This window comes from Ovis canadensis, chromosome 18, assembly GCF_042477335.2.
Source record: "Ovis canadensis isolate MfBH-ARS-UI-01 breed Bighorn chromosome 18, ARS-UI_OviCan_v2, whole genome shotgun sequence".
Taxonomy (NCBI): Eukaryota; Metazoa; Chordata; class Mammalia; order Artiodactyla; family Bovidae; genus Ovis; species Ovis canadensis.
The window spans coordinates 82,694,223-82,715,340 of record NC_091262.1 but is presented as its reverse complement, the minus strand read 5'-3'; the positions used below and the strand labels follow the sequence as shown (position 1 = coordinate 82,715,340).

Here is a 21,118-nt window from a genome sequence, read left to right as displayed (position 1 = left end):
AGTGTTGCCATGGTGACCCGTCGCCCCTGCCCGCCCCGGCAGAAGCGATCCTTGCTCACTCTGCGCACAGCCCTGTGTCTGGCTTTCCCCCTCAGCTGGCTGACTCCCAGACCGTCCAGGGTCCCTCACCGGCCGTGGTCTCCCCCTCCGGTTGCTGAGTGTGCCCGTGTGTGGACGGACCACAGCTTTCGTTGCCCTGTGGACAGGCGCGTGCGCTGTGCTGGGTTTCGTGCTGGTGAAGGCAGCTGCTCTGAACATTCTCTTCTGAGGCTTCTTCTGGACATTCATGGGCCAGTGCCTAGGAGTGGGATGGCTCAGTGGCAGGGTAATGAACATTAACGACAGCTTTCCAGAGAGCTTGAAAAACACATTTTATCGAGCAGCAGCCTCAAATCACTTACTTGTCTTTTCCCCACATACTCAATTGAGACTAGTGTAAGCTCCTCTACCCTGGAGGTCTGCTGTTGGTGCCAAGGAGAGAGGACACCAGGTTATAATTGCTCAGACCCTCACAGCACCTGATGCTGAAAGAAGGCAGCCAACCTCACCCCCCACCCTCCCATCTCTGGGCCACACAAGGGTGAGGACGCCGGTGCCAGCCAAGAATGGCGACCCCTTGAGTTTGGTCTTTTCTGTAAAACTTCTGCAGATAGTCAGACATACCGCCTGCGGCTGCCTCCCCAGGATGTGGTCCAGAGCTGGAAGGAAACAACAGCTTGTACTGGAGTGAAGGATTTAGCGGCAGCTTTCTAATCTAAGTTGCAGGCTGACCTTGCTGAGCCAGGAGTACAGCTTTTTACACAGAACAAAGTGATTTCTCTTTCTTCTGAAAAATGTCCGTTCTGGTTGATTGCCCAGAGCATGCACCCCTCTGTTGTAGCAAGATGGGATGAGACGGTCATCTGGTCACAAGAAGCACAGTCCCCGGGGGCAGGGAGGAGAGCTGGGGTCCACCTCCTCCTTCCCTAAGAGCTCACCCTGCCTCGGGGCTCTCTCCTTTCCTCTCCTTTGCTCTATCGTGAAGGGAACGCCAGGGTCTGTTTCTTCTTCTAGCCCTGCTGCCCGAGGAAGCTGGTCCACACATGTGCTCCCGCATTCTTTCAAATCACCGAAGGCCATTCTCGGCCGTTTGGAAAAGCTCACTAGTGTGTGTGAAGCCATACTCCCAATATGCGGCCCGTTCACCTAATATGCTGTCACGAGAGTCCGGGACTCCAGGGTGCGAGCCGGTGACACCGGGCCCGGCAGAACATCCTGGGGCTGGCGGGGCCCACGGGGAGCGAGCAGGTTGGCATCTGCCCAATGCCAGGGAGCCCAGATGACATCCTCAGCTCCAGAAAGTGAGGGTTTAAGCCTGGCAGACTCCCAGTCTCTCCATGTGTATAAACCCTCCCCTCTCTGAAATGACACCAAAAGGCCAATTATTTCTCTAAACTGACTGCGCACTCTGAAGCGTTGTTGAATGAGCCGAGCACGGCTTCCAGTTGAGCACAGACCACAGCAGGGCCTCTGCAGGTTCTGCCAGCTGAGAAGCGTCTTCCTCGCCTGGGGAACATGGGGCGGGTCAGAGGGTGTCCCACTGAAAGGCAGGGCCTGCCGTGTGGGGAAGGGCTCTGGCGTCTAGAGCGGGTCTGCGGAGACATTCCATCTTGGAAAACATGCTTCATGCCCGTGGCCTTCCATCCCTGGGCTGCTCCCATTTTGTTGTCTGAGCAAACAAACGGCTTGGCTTCCTGACACCGAAAATGTGAGTCACCCAGGCCACTGATGCTGCCGAGTGATGCCTCTGAGCAGTTAAAAGTCGAAGCAACGATGACGAAGTCAGAAAAAAGCCTGCACTGCTCACTGCTGCTCAGCGGCTGCGGGATTTGTTTATTACTCAGTGGCTCCAACTGCATAGACAACCACGTGACAGTTAAGGAGCCAGAAAAGGGCTCTGGTTTGAGCTCATGTGAAACAGCAGGATTTTAAAAAACGCACACAGCACTGGCTTTCAGATGTTTCAAGTTGTGGAAGTCAGTGGGTTGGGCTGAAGGCTTAAAGAGTAATACGAAAGTACAGAAAATAGCTTTCAAATCTCTTTGTTCACGGCGTTGGTTCTGCCGGCCGAGGAAAGGACACGACGTGGGCCACGCCGCTGGGGTCAGCTCCGGCTTTGTCTAAAACAGCTGGATCATCGAATCTCTGGACTTGCCGACACCAACCCATTTCACTGAAAGGGGAAGGGGAGGTTCAGCCTGGGGTGAGGCGGGTGGAGGGCGTGGCTGGACGCGGGGCACCCACCTGCCACTCCGACGCGGTTCTCCACAAAACGAATGTAGCTCTGGGCCTGCGGGGGCAGGTCCTCCCACTTCCGGGCGGCCGTGGTGTCCGCCTTCCACCCCGGCAGCGTCTCGTATTCCACCTCCACCTTCTGCAGGACCTCCTGGTTGGCTGCGGACATGGGCTGGGTGAGCCGTGCGCCACCGACGTCTGCGTAGCTGCGGGCCTGGGACCCCCAGCCCGGGGTCTGCTTGCCCCAGCGTTCGGGGGCAGAGAAGCCAAGCAGCTCTGCTTGGTTTTCTCAGGGATGGGGGGTGGTTCTGGGACGCTACCTGATCCCCTTCCAGCCAAGAGGACACGCCACCCTGGACACGGATTCCAGGGGACACCTCAGCTGAGCAACTCTGAGGCCCCCGCTTCTAAGGGGATTTGAGGTCCTGCGGTATTAGGGTTCCTGAAGGGTCTACGTTCCCCTCCCCAGGGCAAGGATCCCACTTGGTCTGGACTCCTGGCCTCACAGCAGACGCCAACGACCCCTGTGGTCAGAAATTGCTGGAAGGAGCTGTCCATTGCAAGTGCATGCCCGGAGTCCCAGCGCTCCCCTGCTGTGTCCTCTGAGTTCAGAGTCAGTCAGTCCGGGGGACACTGGCCGAGAGGACGCACGGGGCCCCACAGCCGGGCCTGCGCACACACACTGGGGGCAGCTCGCCCACGGCCGCCAGTGGGGGTGGGGTCATCCGTGACCCCAGGCCAGACACACAGGACAACATCACTGCCTTTACGCTTTTCAGAAGAAGAGACGCTTGCTTGGTCACAGAAACTTCAGGGAGACCTTAAAAAGTCTAACCAAAAACATGTGTTTTCCTAGGTCAACATCTTCTTCCTATTTGTCCAGAGCTTTGAGCGTCCAGGGCCCATGTCTGCTATTTCAGGTGAGTCCCCAGCTCCCGGGAGGTGGGCATTGACCCTGGGGATTCCCCAAGGTCTTGGGGTCAGGCCAGCCCTTGAGTCCCTCTGAGCCCTCCTCAGAGTGTGGACGCACAGGCCTCCGCTCAGGGTGAGAATCTGCAGCGCACAGAAGTGGGAAGAGCCTCTGTCACAGGCTGCCCCGTGTGCCCAACGTGCACACGCTGTCCCTTCACCCAAGACCAGTGGCCAAGGGCAGGGGGGCGGCGGTGCCCGCACCTGGGAAGTAGGGGATCCGCTTCCCGCCGAGCTTGTACGCCACGCCAACCTTGATCTCGTCCAGGGCGTCCAGGATGTCCAGCTTCGTCAAGGCCAGCCTGTCCAGAGCACAGCGAGAAGCCGAGGGCCATCAGCTGCCTCGCTGCTCCCGCCCAGCCCCACCCCTCGCTCCTCTGTTTGCAGGACTAGGACGGAGGATGGCAGAGCCCCCGACGGTTAGGCTGGGAGTCCAGCACTGCCCCGGCCCTACGGCCCAGCAGAACAGGGGTCTGGACGAGTGCAGGCCCTTTGCTCTGGGATTGCTCCCCGGCTCCAGGAGAGCCGTCTGCACCACTTCCGGCGGCGGGACACCCTCTGGCTTCACGATGTTGCCTTCCCTGTCTATGCTCAGGAGCCAAGGCAGGGCCAGCCCCAGGGCGCCCTGGACGGCCCTCCCCATCACCCCCCAGTGGCCTCGCTGTGTGGAAGGGTCTCGCTGGGGTGAGGTCCCCCTGTGTGGGGAGGACTGTGGGCCGGAGCCCCGAGGCCCGGCTGCCCTGCTCCTGCAGCGTCTGGGGAGTTGGGGCTGGGCCCCCGGGGGGTGGGCGCCAGGGGAGTGGAGGGCGCCTCAGCACCACCCACGCGGTGAATCCGTTGACCATGTGGGCGTATCTCAGGATCATGAGGTCCAGCCAGCCACAGCGCCGCTTCCTGCCCGTGGTCACGCCCCACTCGTGGCCGCGGCTCTGCAGCAGGTCCCCGATCTCCTGCGGGGCGACAGAGGGTCCGGGGGCTGCGGGGACGGAGCCCGAGCTGGCTGCCCGCCCCGCCATGGCCCCCAGACGACCACCCTTCCTCACGCCCGCTTGCCCGTCCCGGGCCCCAGGCAAGCCCGCCCCAGCTGAGCCTCGTGGCCGCCCCGTCCCGGCCTCATGGGCAGGTGAAGGTGGATCTGTAGACCCTGCAGCTGCCCTCAGGCAGGCTGCGTGCTTATTTTGTGCTTCTTCCTCCGGGATTCGTAGCTCTGCCCAGCATATCCCCTTCCTGCTCTGGCCCTCACACACCTGCTCAGGACAGGAGCCTAGTGTCCCTTCAGCCTCGCGGGCACAAGGCTGGGGAGAGAAAGGCAGGGGCCGTCCTGAGCTTTCAGAGACACCCACGAGGCTGGAGGGCAATTTGCTGGGGAGGCGGGGCGCTGCTCCACCCTGCTCTCGTCCGGCTCGCTCAGGCCCCGGAGGAAGGCGGCCTGGGTGCCCAGGAGGAGCCAGAGAGAAGGCTCTCAGGGTCCTTCCTCAGCCGGGGGCTCTGCGGGACAGCCACACGGTGGTTGGGGGGCGGCTGGAGCTGCAGCCTCAGCATCTTCTCTGCGGCCTCCCCGGTCCCTCCACAAGGTGCCCGCAGTCCCCCGGGGCTGGGGACTCACGTTGATCTGCTCGGTGGGGAAGGCGCCGATGCCCACGCGTGTGGTGTAGGCCTTGACCACGCCGTAGACCTCGCCTATGTTCTGGGGCGGGATGCCCAGGCCAGTGCACACACCGCCTACCGTGCAGTTGGAGGACGTCACGAAGGGGTAGGTCCCTGCGAGACAGAGCCAGTCGGGTTGCTACCCCGCAGGAATCCTGGTGAGGGGTCGCCCCGGTGGGCCCAGGGACCCTTGGGGGCGTGGCCGACGCAGGGTGCTGTGTGTATGAGCTGGCGGGGGGGGAGGGCCCCTCAGGTTTGGGTGGTGGGTGCCTCGCCTGCGCCAGGCGGCCTCAGGACTGGTGTGTCCCTGGGCACACCAGTGGGGACACACAGAGTGGGGACAGCGGGGACAGAGGCCCAGGCGGGGCAGTTGGGGCTCCCCGGCCCAGCCAGTCTCTCCCTCATCCCCATCCCTCATCCCCATCCCTCATCCCCGTCCCTCATCCCTCATCCCCGTCCCTCATCCCCACCCCTGTCCCTGATCCCCCTCATCCCTCATCCCCATCCCTCATCCCTGCTCCTCATCCCCACCCTCATCCCCATCCCCGTCCCTCATCCCCCTCATCCTTCATTCCCATCCCTCATCCCTGCCCCTCATCCCCGTCCCTCATCCCCAGCCTAGCCTCCCTTCCCCCCTCCCAGCTGAGGTCGTGGGAAGAGGGCAGTAGCACTCTTTCCCGGGCACAGAGGGCAGCCTGGTGTGGAAGGCGAGCCCACCACAGCTGTCCCCTTGGCAGACAGCACAGGCGGGACTCACGGGGCTCTGGCCGGGGACGCACCGAAGTCAAGGTCAAGGAGGGCTGCATTGGCGCCCTCCACGAGGATCTTCTTGGGGGGGCCATGGAGCGCCTCGTACATGAAATACACGCCGTCTCGGACCATGGGGCGGATCCGCTCGGCGAAGCCCTGGGAGAAGGGGCCAGGATGCAAGAAGGGGGTCCACCAGGCTCTGGCCTCCTCCCGTCTTCCAGCAAATTCCTGCCCTGTGAGGCCCTTGGTTGGCATGCATCCCTGTGGGTCCATCCCTGCCTACATCTAGGGCCCCAGAGGAGGCTGGAGGAGCTGGGGTCCGGCCCTGGAGGTTTCCAGAAGGGCTCTGTGCGGACATCCTCCTGTCTCCCGCCTGCTCTGTCCCTCTAGCAGTGAGCTGGGACACCTCGAGCTCCTGCCCGCAATGGACGGGGTTGGCCTCTGTCCCCCAGCACGTCCATCCCACCTGCTCCATCCCTCTAGCAGTGAGCTGGGATGCCTTTGCCTCCTGCCCCAGACCGACAGGGTCTGCTTATGGTCCCTGGAGTATCCAGGGTCGTTTCCTCAGAGAGGACTAGAGCGGCCAGGTCAGCGGGTGAGCCCCTGGCCTCCTGAGAAGACCGCCAACCAGGGGCTCCCACAGGAGGCCTGTGGTCCCCGAGCCCAGCCACCGGGAAATAAGGTCTTGTTCCAGGGGCGCCACGGCAGTGCGCACGGCTGTGGAGGGACCCTCGGTGGGGCTGGGCCTGCCCAGCGCTGGGGTGCTCAGCTCTACCTTGAGCCTTTTGAGTTGACCTTCAATGTCCACTTCCAAACTGGGGAACATGGACTGGTGCTGGTGTGCCAGGTTCTTGAATCTGCGGAAGCGACAGTGACTGCCACCCCATCTGCCTGAGCCCCACGCCCGCCTCCCTGGCCTGGCTTCCCCCAGCCCAGGGCTGGGGACGGGTCAGGTACCGGGAGGAGAACTCGTCGAAGTCGGACAGGAGGTCGCAGATGCGGAGGCCAGTGCGGGCGGCCTTGGACGAGTAGGCCGGCCCGATCCCCTTCCGGGTGGTGCCGATGCTGGAAGACAGGGCAAGGGCCATGAGCTCAGGGGGCCTAGGCGGGCCTGCTGGAACTGGGGGAGGAGCCTGGGAACCCGGGGCCCCCGGCCAGCCCTCAGCATCCACCCCTGTAAACCAAGGTTGAGCCGGGCGATGCCCGAGGGCCCTCCCCAGCCCTAGCCTCAGTGGCTGGGTTGCGGGGCCGGCACGTGGGTCCAAGTCCCGGCCCTGGCCCTCCTGTGGCCCCCAGAGGCCCAGTGCCCGGCGGTGCCCTCCCTGGCCCAGCTGCCTTCTGCCCAGCACTGAGGCTGCTGCTCTGGGCACCTGCCATCTCCTCAGAACTGAAACCTGGCAGTGCCACCCTGTACCCACTGCCCACCACAGCCCAGCCCAGGTCGGGGAGTGGCCAAGCCTTGTGAGTGTGTACTTGTGCATGAGTGTGTGAGGGCGTGTTCATATGTGAGCATGTGTGAGCGTGCGTGTGAGCATGTGTGTCCCTCTGTGTGAGCACGTGTGTTCCCGTGTGAGTGTGCATGCATGTCCCTCTGTGTGAGTGTGCATGCGCGTCCCCCTGTGAGCATGCATGTCCCCCCGTGTGAATGTGCACGCACGTCCCCCTGTGTGAGTGTGCATGCGTGTCCCTGTGTGCATGCGTGTCCCCGTGTGAGTGTGCATGCCCGTCCCTCCGTGTGAGTGTGCACACACGTCCCCCAGTGTGAGTGAGCATGCACGTCCCCGTGTGAGTGAGCATGCATGTCCCTCTGTGTGTGCATGCGTGTCCCCCCATGTGAGTGTGTGCATGCGTGTCCCCGTGTGAGTGTGCATGTGTGTCCCGTGTGAGTGAGCATGCGCGTCCCCCCGTGTGAGTGTGCATGCGCGTCCCCCCATGTGAGTGAGCATGCGCGTCCCTCTGTGTGTGCATGCGTGTCCCCCCATGTGAGTGTGTGCATGCGTGTCCCCGTGTGAGTGTGCATGCGTGTCCCGTGTGAGTGAGCATGCGCGTCCCCCCGTGTGAGTGTGTGCATGTGTGTCCCCCTGTGTGAGTGTGCATGCGTGTCCCGTGTGAGTGAGCATGCGCGTCCCCCCGTGTGAGTGTGCATGCGCGTCTCCCCGTGTGAGTGAGCATGCGTGTCCCCCTGGGAGGCATGCGTGTCCCTCTATGTGAGTGTGCACGGCCGTGTGTGTATAATCTGCGCACACGCATGCTCTGGTTGTGCGTGTGTGCACACGTGTGAGAGGCAGGATTCTGGCCTGCTTCGCTCCTGTCCTGGCTTTGACGCTGTCCCTGGCCCACTGCAGTGCACGTCTGCGGAGAACCAGTGACTGGCCATTGAGGCGGCTAGGCAGGCTTTGGCGCCTGCTGGAGCTGCGGTCAAGGCTGGCCTGGGACTGCAGCAGGGGTGGGGGGCGCGGCAGGTGACGGATGGCACGGGCACTCCTGGGGGTGGCCCCAGGGAGGACTGCCCGGCCCTGGGAGAGGCGGCTCGCGTGGGCTTCAGGGGTGGGGGGGCGCGGGGTGAACTGACGGACACTGTCCTCGGGGTTCCTGGTGGACGCACGCTCCCCCCTCCACCCGACACGCCCCCAGCTCTGCAGCCGTGGACTTGAGGCCCGGGGGCAGCACAGACGCCACTCACTTCTTGCCCTCCTGGGCCTGCCGCTGCACCTCCTGGAGCCCGTCCACCGCCTGGTGAAAGTCGAACACTGCCGGCCAGGTGGGCAGGAGCATCGGGGGGCAAGAGAGACAGAAGGTTACGGGGTCTCTGGGGACACCACAGGTCCCTCCCCTAGGCCTGTACTGGCAGCCACCCTGACCTGGCACGGCCTCGGAGAAGGCCTGGGGGGCCTGGGGTCACTTATTTGCAGGCGAGCAGGGAGGCCCCAGGACTCACCGAGGTGGGCCCGGTCAGAGATGATGAGCCTCTTCTCCCAGTCCTTCAGGCCTGCAGACACGGCACGCAGTCGGAGACGGGCCCTCCCCCGGGGGCCTGGGGATATCCACCCGCGTCCCCAGGGGCGGCTCTGTCTCCTCACGGGCTCCGTCCCAGCACCTCCTGGAGCCCACGTCCCAGGGCCAGGGCCCGCTGGCTCCTTTTGCGCCTGCTCTGAGCCTGGGCCCCGAGGCAGAGGCTCTGCTCCATCCAGGGCACCTTAGGGCTGCAGTGCCGCCCACCTGCCTCTCGACAACCAGTGGGGGCCCACCTGCCCGTGTGCCTGGCTGGCAGCCTTAGTCACTGCCTGCCCGCCTTCTGCCCTTGAGCAGCCCCCAGGGACCACACCCTTCCCTGCAGGGATGTCGGCCCAACCGTCCCCATCCTCAGGACATCAGGGTCGAAGTCCAGGCTTCAGGGTTCTGTCCTGGAGAGCCTGCGTCTGCAGCTCCTGGCATCACCGGTCCCCAGTGTCAGGAAAGCTCGCTTGCAAGATAGAGGCTGTGGCCTGAAGCCAAAGTCTGGGGCCCCTGGACTGACTGCCTGCTCTCAGGCTTCTGGTGTGAGCAGGGCCAGCAGGCACGGGCCGGGGGCCAGCGTGGAAACCGCATCACCTGTCCACCTGCCGCCGCCATCGGCAGAAACCACACGGGGAGCACCACCAACTCGGCCGCGGGGAGCACACACGGCTCCCGGACGGCGCGGCTCCGCGGGGACACGGACCTACCTTTCTTCTCGTTCTTCTCTGCTTCTTCAAACAAGCCCGGCAAGTGGACAACCACTCCATTGCCTGAGAGACATGGACACGAGATTGAATTGGGTTACAGAGGAACTTCACACTTAAAACGCCGTGAAATTCACGCCCTCATGCTGACGGCTGCATCGCTCATGATGGCTAAGATGGGGAAAGAACCCAGCTGTCCGTCAGTGGACATCAATGATGGACAAAGAAAATGTGGTTCAGCCACAAAACGGGATTAGTATACAGCTGTGAAAAGGAAGGGCATGCTGCCCCACGGATGGACGTCAAGCGCACTACGTGACGTGAGATAAGGGTGGAAGCCTTTGCCACTCCGTTGTGCCTGACTCTGTGACCCCATGGATGGTAGCCGGCCAGGCTCCTCTGTCTAGGGAATTCTCCAGGCAAGAATACCAGCTGCTGCTGCTGTTGCTAAGTCGCTTCAGTCGTGTCTGACTCTGTGCGACCCCATAGACGGCAGCCCACCAGACTCCCCTGTCCCTGGGCTTCTCCAGGCAAGAACACTGGAGTGGGTTGCCATTTCCTTCTCCAATGCATGGAAGTGAAAAGTGAAAGTGAGGGTACCGGAGTGGGTAACTATTCCCTTCTCCAGGGGATCTTCCCCACTCAGGGATTGAACCTGGGTCTCCTGCATGGCAGGGCAGATGCTTTACCATCTGAGCCCCCAGGGAAGCCCTTCTGTGAAATAAATAATAAATAAATAAAGTGAAGTAAGCCAGACACTAAAGGCCATTCTCTGTATGACCCCCTTGTATGAGGTCCCCCTTGTACGAGGTCCCTGGAGGAGTCAGACTCACAGGGACAGAGGGCAGGGTGCTGGGGGCTGGGGGCGAGGGGAGGGAAAGGGGATGGAGAGTTCAGGGGGGACGTAGCTCTGCAGACGGACGTGCTGATGCTGCGAGACAATACTAACGTACTCGATGCTCCTGAACTGGACGGTTAAAAATGGTTAACATGGAAACTTTTTTTTTTTTTTTTTGCCACGAGAAGGAGCTTAACAATTCTCATTAAGAGGCTTAATTCCCAAGATACAGTTTGAAAGAAATGAGTGGTTAAATTGCTCACTGGGCCAACGTTCCCCGAATGTCACATCGCTCACTGTCAGCTGTGTGGTGGGTTGGGGTCAGATCCGATGTGGTCAGCTCACATCTGGTCGACTCAGACCTGCCTGTCCCCTCCACAGACTTGGCTGTCAGGTGACCACTGAGCTGCCCAGGGCTTCTAAGAAGATTCCACATTTCAAAGAAAACTCAGCGCACGGATCTGGGGTTGCCAACTGTTTTGCCATGAAAGGGCATTTACAAAAAACACTGTGTGGCCACTGTTTCATCAAATAGAGGGAATCTGAAGACCCAGAAAGGAAGTAGGGCATAACATTTAGAAGAAAATACATGCATTTACATAAAATGAATTCTGCTTCATGAAAGATGGAAAGTTTATATTACGTGTACTCTATCACAATAAAAAATGGTCCAAACAAAAGCCTTCATTTAGAGAGACAGCAGATGAGGGCTGCTGGGGAGGTCTTCAGGAGGGAGAAACTGTTCTGGAGCTGAGCTGGGCCGATGCACTATCCTACCCTTCCGGGGTGCATTTCATGGTACGTAAGTTATACCTCAACAGAGCTGTTGTGGTTGATGTACACGGAGACGGGAAAGCAGCAGGCGGGGAGAAACACAGCCTGCAGCTGTTTGGTCTCGGGAGCCAGGCCTCCCCGTCCCCGTAAAACTGAGCCAGGCCTCCCCATTCCCATGAAACTGAGCCAGGCCTCCCCATCCCTGTAAAACTGAAGCAGGGGTGAGTAGAGGGCGGGCGCGAGCCCAGCCGAGGAGGGGGCTCGCCATGGCCACAAGCCCACCAGGGGCCCAGGCTGAAGCCAAGGCTGCCCCTTCCTCTGAGACCAAAGCCCGCCGGGTGGGGCCCCCGCGGCCTTCCCGGGGGGTGCGTCCCCCGGGCGCTGGGATTGGCGGAGGGAGATGGGACACAGGTCCAGACGGGAGTGACTCAGAGGCAGCAAGCCACACCGGGCTCGAAAGGTCATCTAAATGCCAGGAGCCCGGAGATGGCCACGGGGCGGGGCCTGGCGGGGGGCCGCGTGAGCGCCGGTGCATCCCACCCTTACCGGGGCTCCCGTCAGTATCTGGCCGGGCTGGCCCCTGCCCATGCTCCTGGGGGCCGCTGGCCCCCATCCACCCCCGGCTCCCAGGACACCGGGCAGACCGCCTCTCCCCTCCCCGCAGCACGCGGTGCCTGCTTGGCCTGGTTCCCACCTAGTGGCGCCCAGCAGCCTCCTGGGGCAGAGACTTGGCCTCCGGGTGCGGGGTCCTCACCCTCCACCAGGGCCCAGTCTGCACCACGAAGCCCCTGGGCCACCGCCCTCTCCTGCTCAGCCTGACCGCCCACCGCCCCACAGGCCCACTGCTGCAACAGCGCCCCTGGGCTCACACCCAGGGCTGGACCCAAGCCACCAGCGGGCACACCCTCGCTGTGCCAGCCCTGCTTCCTGGGGGGGCGGGGCAGTGAGTCACGCCCGTGGCCCTGCTCAGCGGTGGAAAGAGCCGAAAGGAAAAGTCCCCGAAGCGCCCAGAGTGTGTCCTGGAGGGGTGGGCAGGAGAGGGCAGCGGGAAGGGGTAGGGGAGGGGGCTGCCCAGGGGCTGGAGGAGGGTGGGGGACAGCTGCCCACGCAGAGCCCACGCAGACCCACAGGCGAGCCAGCCCCACAACATTCGCACACTCACCCACGGGCATCACACGTGCACACACTCTCACAGGCACGCACATTCCCATACAGGCATGCACACACGCACACAGACTCACACACGTGACACCCACACTTGCCATACACACGCGTGCACACCCACACCCTCACTCACCCCCACACACACCTACAGGCTTGCACACACACACATCCAGGGAGTCTGAGCGCTCAGGGAGCCTCCTGCACCCTCCACCTGTCCCTCCATCCCAGGCGTGGGGAGGAGGGGGTCCTGGGCTCCGAGCAGGGCCCCGAGGCGGGGTCCCCAGATCAGAGGCCTCTGCAAGGGGTCCCGGTGGGGCTGGAACCTTGACCCTCGGGGCCCAGCCCTGTGCCCCGCTACATCCAGCCTGCGTACGGACCCCTGGGCTCGAAGATGTCCAGGCCTCTTCCACTCACATCCATGGGTTCCTGGGCCGAGGTGGGGCAGGCGGGTGGGCGGGCACTCACCGATGAAGGACACGGCCTTGGGGTTGATGATGCCGCTGGGCAGCAGGTGGAAGTCATACTCCTTGCCGTCCACCACCACGGTGTGGCCAGCATTGTTGCCTCCCTGGGGACAGAAACCAGATCGGCATCTACCCCAGGAGGCCTGCCTGGCACCTAGCTCACTTGGGTAGCTCTAAATGCAGGTGCTCAGGAGCTCCCTCTGGGCTGCCCGGGTGGCAGGAGTGTGAGATGCCATCTCTGCTTGGGTGTGGGGAGCCTGGTCCAGTGGCTGGCTCCGATGCGTGTCTGGGGTGCCAGGGCCTGGCCGGGACACTGGGTCCAAGAAACAGGCTGGCCCCCACACCCAGGACCCTCTTAGGCTGACTCCGGGGAGGCCGGCTCAGTGAAGCCCCTGAAGCCTCCACAGGCTCAGAGCCCTGCCAGCCCGCTCACAGCTCCCCCTGGGCTTCCTCCTCTGATGCGAGGATGATGCAGGGAGCAGAGATTCAGGCCCTGCTGCCACAGAGCCTGAACTCCGAGGGGGGAGGGGGCAGAGGGCGGGCAGCACAGCCTTTCCGGGACCAGGAGCCGGTGCAACAGCAAGCCCTCCCTTGGGCCTGCGCCTCACACCAGGAATAAAGCGGGAAAAACCATCCTGAGGCCGACTGCGGTGTGCGGGTAGCCAGGAGGAGGCCCCACCCAGGAGGGAAGCCGGGCTCCAGCCCCAGGTCTAGGCTCTAGAGGCCAGTGCGGGCCCCAGAGCCGGTGAGCAGGGCCCGGGGAGGGGATGTGTCCTGGCTGCGGCCCGAGGCCTTGGAGCCCCGCCAGCCCGCCTCCTGCAAGGCACTCTAGTATCCGTGGGGCCCCTCCACGGCTGGACCCCTGCCCTCCATGCCCCGCTCTCCTCCTGGCTGGCAGAGGAGGTGATGGCCACTGGCTGTGAGGGTTCCAGCACCCGTGCCCCTCAGGGCCCAGCAAGGACGAGCCCCACACGTGTGCGTGGTCGCTTCCTGCCCGGCCAGGCCTGGCCGAATGAGGGCCATGTCCTCCCCCGGGGGCACCTGCTCCTCGTGGCGGGGCTGGGAAGGTTCACACACCTCCCGTCTCCCCCACGGAAAGGGCCCAAGCGGGGGCGGGGGGACCCGAGTGGGGGCACTTTCTCCTGGACCTCCCTCACTTCACACTCGGGCAATTTAAGGAGAGTGACCAGAGCCTGATCTCCCCTCAGCGCCCCTTTCCCAGCCTCCGTCCCAGCCACCCCCGACGGCCCTGCAGACCCCGAGTGTCCCGTGTGCCACGCGCACGCGCAGAGGCCTGTCTGGAATGACCCCGGGATTGGAGGGCCAGGGCAGGTTTGCCTCTAACTGACCCCTGGGGTCAGTGGGGTCCCGGTGTGTGTCCTGGGGCCCCTGCTGCACAACAGGGCCCTGTGCCACAGCCCACTCACCCTGGAGGACAGCCTGCCGCCCCCCGGGTGCCTGAGCCAGGTGGTCCCTGTGGGAACTGACCACAGGCTCTGAGCTGATGATGGGGGGCAGGGGACATGGTGGAGGGGGGGCTGGGGACCAAGGAGGGGGCCCCACAAGCAGGGGTGGTGCAGTGCCAGGCCACAGGCGGCTCAGGATGGAGCCAGCTGGGAGTGAACAGGGCAGGTGGGCCAGCAAGCAAGGGACCCCAGGGGGGCTGCTGGAGGGGAGGGAGCTGATGCTGACCAGGGTGCGGGGGGGAGAGGTGGTGGGCTCAGCCTTGAGCATCTGAGTCACTGTGACTGATGGCCTGGGTTTGGGGGTCACTGGGCCCCCCCAGAGACCCCATCCTTACTCTGCCCTCACCTCGGGACACGCGCAGTGCCTCCCGGCACACGAGGTTCTCTGTGCAGTTCATGCCCACGGTCACCTTTGCCACGTAGGTGGGGCAGCCTGGCGGAGGGTGGGGGGACCTGAGGTCCCAGGAAAGGAGTTTGCAGCAAGACCGGGTGGCGGGCTGATGGCCTCCCTGCAGCCTCTCTCCCTGTGAGCCAGATCCACCCCCAGCTGCGTCCTGCCTGCGGTGGCGGGGGCCTAGACACTCTGCCCCCTCCCCGGTTCTCAGTTGCCCAGTGCCAGCGTCAGCTGGGCTGAGCACACTCCACCTTCGTTTGGGGTAAACACCAGTGCCTAGGAACAGGCGCAGGCCACCGTGGGTCCATGGGTGGCAAATGACCCCCGCTGGCTACAGGGCCCAGGCACCAGGCCACAGTCCACTCCTGGGGTATAAGCCAGCCTTGGACGCTGAGCTCAGGGCCGGCTGACCTGAGGGTGCCCCTCCCAGCAGCTCTGCAGAGGTCCAGGCAACCGTCCCAGAAACCCCCATCTGCCCTCTCCTGGGGCGTGGGTGAGGTCGGGGCAGGGATATTCCACCCACCCCGACTCCTAACGCCCCAGCCCTGCTGTGGTCTGCAGTCCAAAGGCTGGGAGAGCTGGGGGCATGGCTGGGAAAAGCCACCTAGAGGGACAGCTGGTTCAGAGTCCCAGGCCCAGCCTGGCAGCCCCCTCAGGGCCTTTGCCTCCAGGCTGCACTGTCTCCCTGTCCCCCCAGGTGGACAGGCTCTGGAGGCTCCCGTCCAGAGTGACCGGGAGCCAGCCTCACCCCTCTTTTCTGCCCGGGGGACCCTCAGGACTCTACCACCCTGCAGGTCCTCCCCTCCGTGATGGAGCCTCACAGGTGGCACAGCCAGCTCAGAGGCCCCAGGGACGCTACCGCCGCCCCCACGACCTGGCCGGGCACTCAAAGTCCCCAGTGGATGGCCCCACCAGGTGCTGCCCTGGCGGCAGGCATCTAAGCAAGTGGGGCTTTCTCGTTCAAGGACACAGCAACAGCACCAAGGCCGGCCCACTCTGAGATCTGGCCAGCCCCGGCCCTTGCTGTCTCTGCGGGTGTCCTCCAGCCCACCCTCCTTGGGGCCAGCGCAGAGTGGACGAACAAGACACAGAGGGTGGGTGTGGGCGGCAGGCCTTCAGGCTGTGACTCTGCTCTCGGCCCTGGGCGTGGCCGCGGGCGGAGGCGGAGCCTCTGGGCCGCCACAAGGCGGGTTTTCTCAGGATCCTGCCCAGCAGGCAACAGCCAAGGGTCTGCCCTCCAGGTGGAAGGCCTTGGGAACTGGCCCCACCCCCACCGTGGTCTGGGTGAAAGCGCGTCTTTTTGGGTGTCTGCTCTGAGGGACTCTACCATCGGTCCACCATCCATCCGTTCACCCCAAAAAGAACTGCTCTGCGTGAGGCACCAGAGTGAGGCCTAGAGGGGGGAGGGCAGGGGCCCCAGGTGGGTGCACGGGTCTCCCCCGCCCAGGGCCACGACCGCCCAGGTGACCGTGCGGAGGCTCTCCCCCTGGAACCTCTGCTGGGGGACAGGTGTCACGAGAGGGAGCGCACGTGGAGGCACCACCGGGCGTCTCCCCCAGAGCCCCCGACCCGAGAGGCCCCTGGGCCGGCCTGGGGTTCAGGGCATTCCCGGCCTCCCGCCCGGGGAGAGAGATCCCAGAGCACCGACGAGCCACAGGGCGCGGCCCCTCACCCCGCAGGAGTGAGACCATGTGCCCTCGGTCACCGGCCCCGGAGCTGATGGGCCCACCGCGCTGGACTCCTGCACCGAGCCGCCCCACCGCCCTTGGAGGGGGAATCGTATATAAACCCTGCCCGGGGCGCCCTGAGGCCTCGGGGCTGTTGTGGGGCCCAAAGGCTGCTGAAGGTAACTCTGGAAACAGAGGGAGGGCTGGCACCGTGTCCTGGGGACAGCACGCGGCGCAGGAGGGGGCGTGACAGGGGCCCTGACAGGCAGGCCAGGCGCGCGGGCTCTCGGGCTCCCGTCCGGACGGGGGTCGGGGGTGGGGTACCTCAAACAGCAGGAAGGATGCCCGCGGGCACCGCGACAGAAAGCCCGGCGCAGGGGCGGGGTCTCCCGGGGAGTGGGCGGAGCGCGCGGCCCGAGGAGGCCGGCAAGGGGCGGAGGGAGGCGGAGGCGGCTCTGGGGTCGCTGTCGCGAGGCTGCCGCGGGACCTGGGCCAGGAAGAGGGAAGCGGCGCTGGGCGGCGAGTGAGGGGAGAAGGGAGCCCTGGGGCCGCGGGCCCGGAGCAGCCCCAGGACCTGCGCCCAGGCCGCAGGGGGCCTCCCGACGCCGGGGGAGGGTCGGGCGCCATCCACACGGGGAGGGGAGGCAGGCGGAACAGCAGGGGCCAAGGCCCAGGTCTCTGGACCCTAAGGAAGGTCTTGGGGGTCTTGCGGTGCATGCTGCCCACGGGCCCCAAACCCCCGGGATGGGGAGCACCGAGGGTGGCCACCGGGGGCGCCTTGGGCAGGTGGAAAGTGAGTTCCCGGGAGCCAGGCCGCTGAAGGGCTTCCCAGGTGGACCGCGGGCGCCGGGAGGGCGTGGCGGAGGGCGGTGCAGCGCCAGGACCGGAGTAGGGGCCCCGGGCGGCGGCGGGGGTCGCGGCTGCCGCTCGGGATGACCCCAGGCCCAGGTGACAGGCCAGGCGACCCCCCTGGTCACGAGCTGTCTGGTTTCAGCCCTTCTAGACAGCCACCCAGGCAGGGCTGGGTTCCCAGCCCACCCTGTCCCCCACCCGTGACTCTGCGGCCAGCTGCCCGCTGCCCTGGCCCGGAGCTCCGAGATCAACCCAGCTCTGGGGCCAAGTGCGTGTGAAGGCCACAACGCTGGGCTCCAGGCAAAAGCAGTCCTCCCTGGGTGGGGGCTGGACCCTCCCTGCACCAACAAGAGCCCAGCACTGGTGCCAGGCGGGTGTGGCACGCAGGAGGACCCATATGTGCCGCTTGTTCTAACGGCTCAGTGGCTCTGGCCCCGTTTCCCCGCCTCAGCAGCTTGTTTGGAGGCTGGAGGGGAGAAGTCATGGTGGGCTCCCAGGATACCTGGAGGCCTACAGGGGGAGACTGGATCTCAGGGAGAAGCTGGGTCAGGGAGAGGGTGCTGTGTGGGCTCCCGCTTGGGTGGGGGGCTCCAGGCGGCTCTGCCCTAGCTTGGTCCCGCCCACGGCTCTCACAAGCAACAGGAGAGGGCAGGGCCCGGCCTGCCGACCCAGGTGGCAGAGCGCTGAGGGCCTTCCTCCAGAACCGCGGCGGCAGCGGGGAGCCCTGCGGTTCCGAGGCGAGGGCCCTCATGGACACCTGCCAAGCCCCGAGGTCACTTCGAGGAGGGTGGGTGAGGTTGCCCAGAGCGGGCAGGTCACATGGAGGGCCCTGGGCGTCACAGGCAGGCCCCCCGAGGGGACACGCAGCAGACGGGCTGCGCGCCCGGCCCAGGGGCCAGGGGAGGGGGGGTGGACTTGCTCGCTGTGGCTGAGGGGCTGAGACGGTGGGAGGCTCCCGCTCCTCCAGGAGACACCTTCTAGGAGCCCACAGTCAGCCTTCGAGCAGCATCTGCCCCAGTGGGCACACTGGCCCCCACCCCGGTGGCGCTGAGTCCTGGGCCCCACCTGGCGGGAGCTCAGGCATGAGGTGCCCAGAGGGCGTCCCTTCCTCACTTCTGGCAGCCTCCCCGCATGGGGCTGTGAGCCTCAGGAGCAGTGTACCCCTCCAGGCCAACCCCACTGCACCCTGAGCGCGGCACGGCCCGAGGGGTGCAGGAGACAGATGAGGTGCAGAGAGCAGCCCGCAGCGGGCAGGAGCCCTTGGGGGACAGAGCTTGTGTCTGGCATCCTGGGTGGCACCACCAGCCTCGGGGTCACCCTGGCCAGAAGACCCAGGCTCCCCCCTCTCCTCCTTCGGGCCCTGGCCTGCAGTCCTGCCCGGGTCTCTGCCCCCGCTGGGCTGACCCTCTGCAGCTCCAAGAAGCCATGCCTGCTCCCACTCTGGGCTCCAGCCGGCTGCCTCCTCCCGCACACTGACCCCTTGTGGTCAGCCAGCACTGTCCCAGCCCCAGGCAGAAGGAGGAAGTGCGGAGTCTGGGTGGCCTCCAAGCCACTGGGGACCGGGGTCCCCGCCTCGCCCCCACATGCCCGCCCCAGTGTCACCCATGGCACACCCCACCCCCTGAGGATCGGGTGTCCCCAACTCAGCGACTTGTATTTATAGCTCGGGCCCTGGCCCACGGCCCTGGGGGTGGGGCCGGCGGGGAAGGCGGGGTCCCTGGGGGAGACCGTGGGGGAGGGAAGACGCTCTGCCCCAGTGGGTGGGGGTGGCGGCTGGGGAGGGAGTCCCCGGAGGGAAGGCGTCCAAGGGGCGTGTTGGGGAGGGGGGAGGGCAGGGAGGGCAGGGTCCGGCCGGATCGGGGTGGGGGAGGGCCCGGCGCCCGGCCCGCACCTGGCAGCGGCTGATGATGTCGGCGTCCGTGGCCAGCAGGTCCACCACCTTGCCTTTGCCCTCGTCCCCCCACTGCGCGCCCAGCACCACAGTCACCCGGGAGCCGGTGGTCGCCGCCTCGTGCTGCAGCCGCCCCCGCTTGACGCCGCCCGCGCTGGGGGGCCGATCGTTAGAGGCTCGGGTCCCGGACATGCTTGCTCGGCTCGTCCTCTGCGCTGGGCCGCGCGAGAGCCCGCCGCACCCGCGCGCCGCGCCATTAAAAGGAGCCGGCCTGGGGCGGGGGGCGGGGCCGGGGCGGGCTCTCCGGCGCCGTGAAGCGCCGCCTGGACCTCAGGGCCGCCGGTCCCGCCCCCGCCGCCAGCCGGGGCCCGGTGGGGCGGCGCGCCCGGCCGCGGGGCTCGCGGGCCAGAGGCGCACTCCGGGGTCCCTCCCGCGCTGCCAGGCTGGAGCGACCCGGGCATGCTCCTGGGGGCAATCGCGCTTGTCCTCCCCGTGGCGGGGCCTGGGCCCGGCGAACCCACATTTGGGGGTCTAGATCCCCTCCAGGGCGGGCGTGCAATTTGCCCAAAGGGAGCTGCATCTCTGCGTTCCACGCGGGGCGCTCTGGGCACGCACCTGCCCCCGCGGTGAACCTGGGACCCCGGCCTGGCGTGGGCGCCCTCTGGTGGTCACAGAGAGGACAGCGCGTCCCCTTGTCCACCCGCTCGGGCGGGGACCCCCATTGCCTGTCACAGGGCACCCTGGCATCAGCAGGCGGGCCCCACCCATCCAGGAGTGCGGCTGCCCTCCAGCTGCCCTCGGTTCTCAGGGCTCTGAGTCCAGGGAGAAGCGACGGTGTTTTCAGGTCACCTGGCCGGCACAGGAGAGGGCCGGCACAGGAGAGGGCGGCCACAGTGCTCACTGGCCACCCCGAAACTTCCTTCCTGCTCCTCCTGTGCAGAGACTGGGCGCCCAGAGACGGTGCACGTGGTCTGCTGGGCTCCCGTGTCGGGCTGAGTGCACTGCAGCCCGGCACACTCCAGGTGGACTGGGGCTTGGACGTGACTGGCCCTGCAAGTCATAGAAACGCCAGGGTAGGCCCCAGGGGGTGGGGGCGGTCTATGCGGCCCCGGCCCCAGGGCCGGGAGCCAGACCTCTACCTCCTTTCCTGGGGCGCTCTTGGTACCGACGAGTCCGGAGTCTGCCCCCTGGCCTCTGCCCAGGGCTCAGAGAGCCACGGAGCTCCTGGGCTCCCAGGCCCGAGGCAGGGGGAGACCAGACGCTCCCTGCCTGCTCTTGTCACACCCTCGTGGGGGGTTAGGGATTCAAGCCCGGGGGGAGGGGGGCCGCGCCGTGCCCCATCCTCCCCCTCCCTCCTCACCCCACCCCCACCCCAGCCTCATCCCCTGGGCTCCTGGGCAGAGCCAGGCTCTGACCCTGGGCAGGTCGCTTGGCCCCTGTGTCCGAGTCCCTCTTCTCTCACACGGGGACACCACGGGTTACAAATCGGGTCCCAGGCCTCCCTCGGTGATGGTGACGGGACAGACAATGCTCCTATCCCCTCAGCCCCGGGCCACCCGCTCTGGGAATCCGCTGGAGCAGCTGCAGGCGGGCTGGGTGCAAGGCTGCGGAGGCTGAGGGTGGGCGAGCTGCGGGGTGCGGCCGGGGGCGCAGGGTTTCGGGAGTGAGGGCGTGGGAGGCGGGCCGTGTCCCTGCTGAGGGACTGTGGTGGGCGGGACCGAGGGTGGGCGGGGCAGGAGGGGTGGAGGGGTCTCCTCTTTGTCTCCGAATGCGGGGGTGGAGCCTCAGGATGCCCACTGGGAGCCTGCAGAGGACTTCGCTGCAGTCCTTTACCCTGGAGGCGGTGGGGTGCTTCCCTGTCCATCACTGGTGCTGAAGGGCCCGCGTGGGGAGTGCCGACCCCGAGCCCTGCCCGAGGGAGACCCGGGGCTCCCGGCCAGCAGGTGTGAGTTGGAGGCCTGGGGGGGCCAGGGGAGTGCCATGGGGTTCAGACAGGCTCCAGAGACAGGTGCTGGCTGAGGCACCCGCTCCCCCAGGCCCCGGTCTATAAATAGCAGCATGCCTGGTGGTGAGGGTGGGGAGTTGGGCTTTTCTATAAACAGCCCTGTCCAGGCCCGGCCGCTGGGGCCTGGCCAGTCACACGGCCCAGCCCGAATTAGAACGCTCCCCAACAGAAGCCCTGCAGGCGGCGGGCCTGTCCCCAAAGCGAGGGCAGCACAGGGCCTGGGGGGCTCCCTGTGTGACCTCACTGCATAGCGCACACGATG

The 21,118-nt window shown here is 65.6% G+C and overlaps 1 protein-coding gene across 3 annotated transcripts; it reads right to left on the bottom strand.

Moving 5' to 3' along the window:
• Positions 1-346: 346 nt before the first annotated feature.
• ADSS1 (adenylosuccinate synthase 1) lies at positions 347-19,222 on the bottom strand. 3 transcript variants are annotated; one of them, XM_069559717.1, is made up of 13 exons: positions 18,852-19,222; positions 12,583-12,685; positions 9,345-9,407; positions 8,579-8,629; positions 8,324-8,390; positions 6,598-6,705; positions 6,416-6,497; positions 5,670-5,796; positions 4,850-5,004; positions 4,069-4,193; positions 3,448-3,545; positions 2,284-2,433; positions 347-2,212 (listed from the first exon to the last, which is right to left on the bottom strand). In XM_069559717.1, the coding sequence occupies exons 1-13, from the start codon at positions 19,041-19,043 to the stop codon at positions 2,160-2,162; spliced, it is 1,374 nt and encodes a 457-aa protein (XP_069415818.1). In that variant the 5' UTR covers positions 19,044-19,222; the 3' UTR covers positions 347-2,159. The 3 variants fall into 3 exon arrangements, with proteins under 3 accessions (XP_069415818.1, XP_069415817.1, XP_069415816.1); XM_069559716.1 differs by having other exon boundaries at positions 5,648-5,796; positions 18,852-19,147; XM_069559715.1 differs by lacking the exons at positions 347-2,212; positions 2,284-2,433; positions 3,448-3,545 and having other exon boundaries at positions 3,556-4,193.
• Between the last annotated feature and the right edge of the window lie 1,896 nt (positions 19,223-21,118).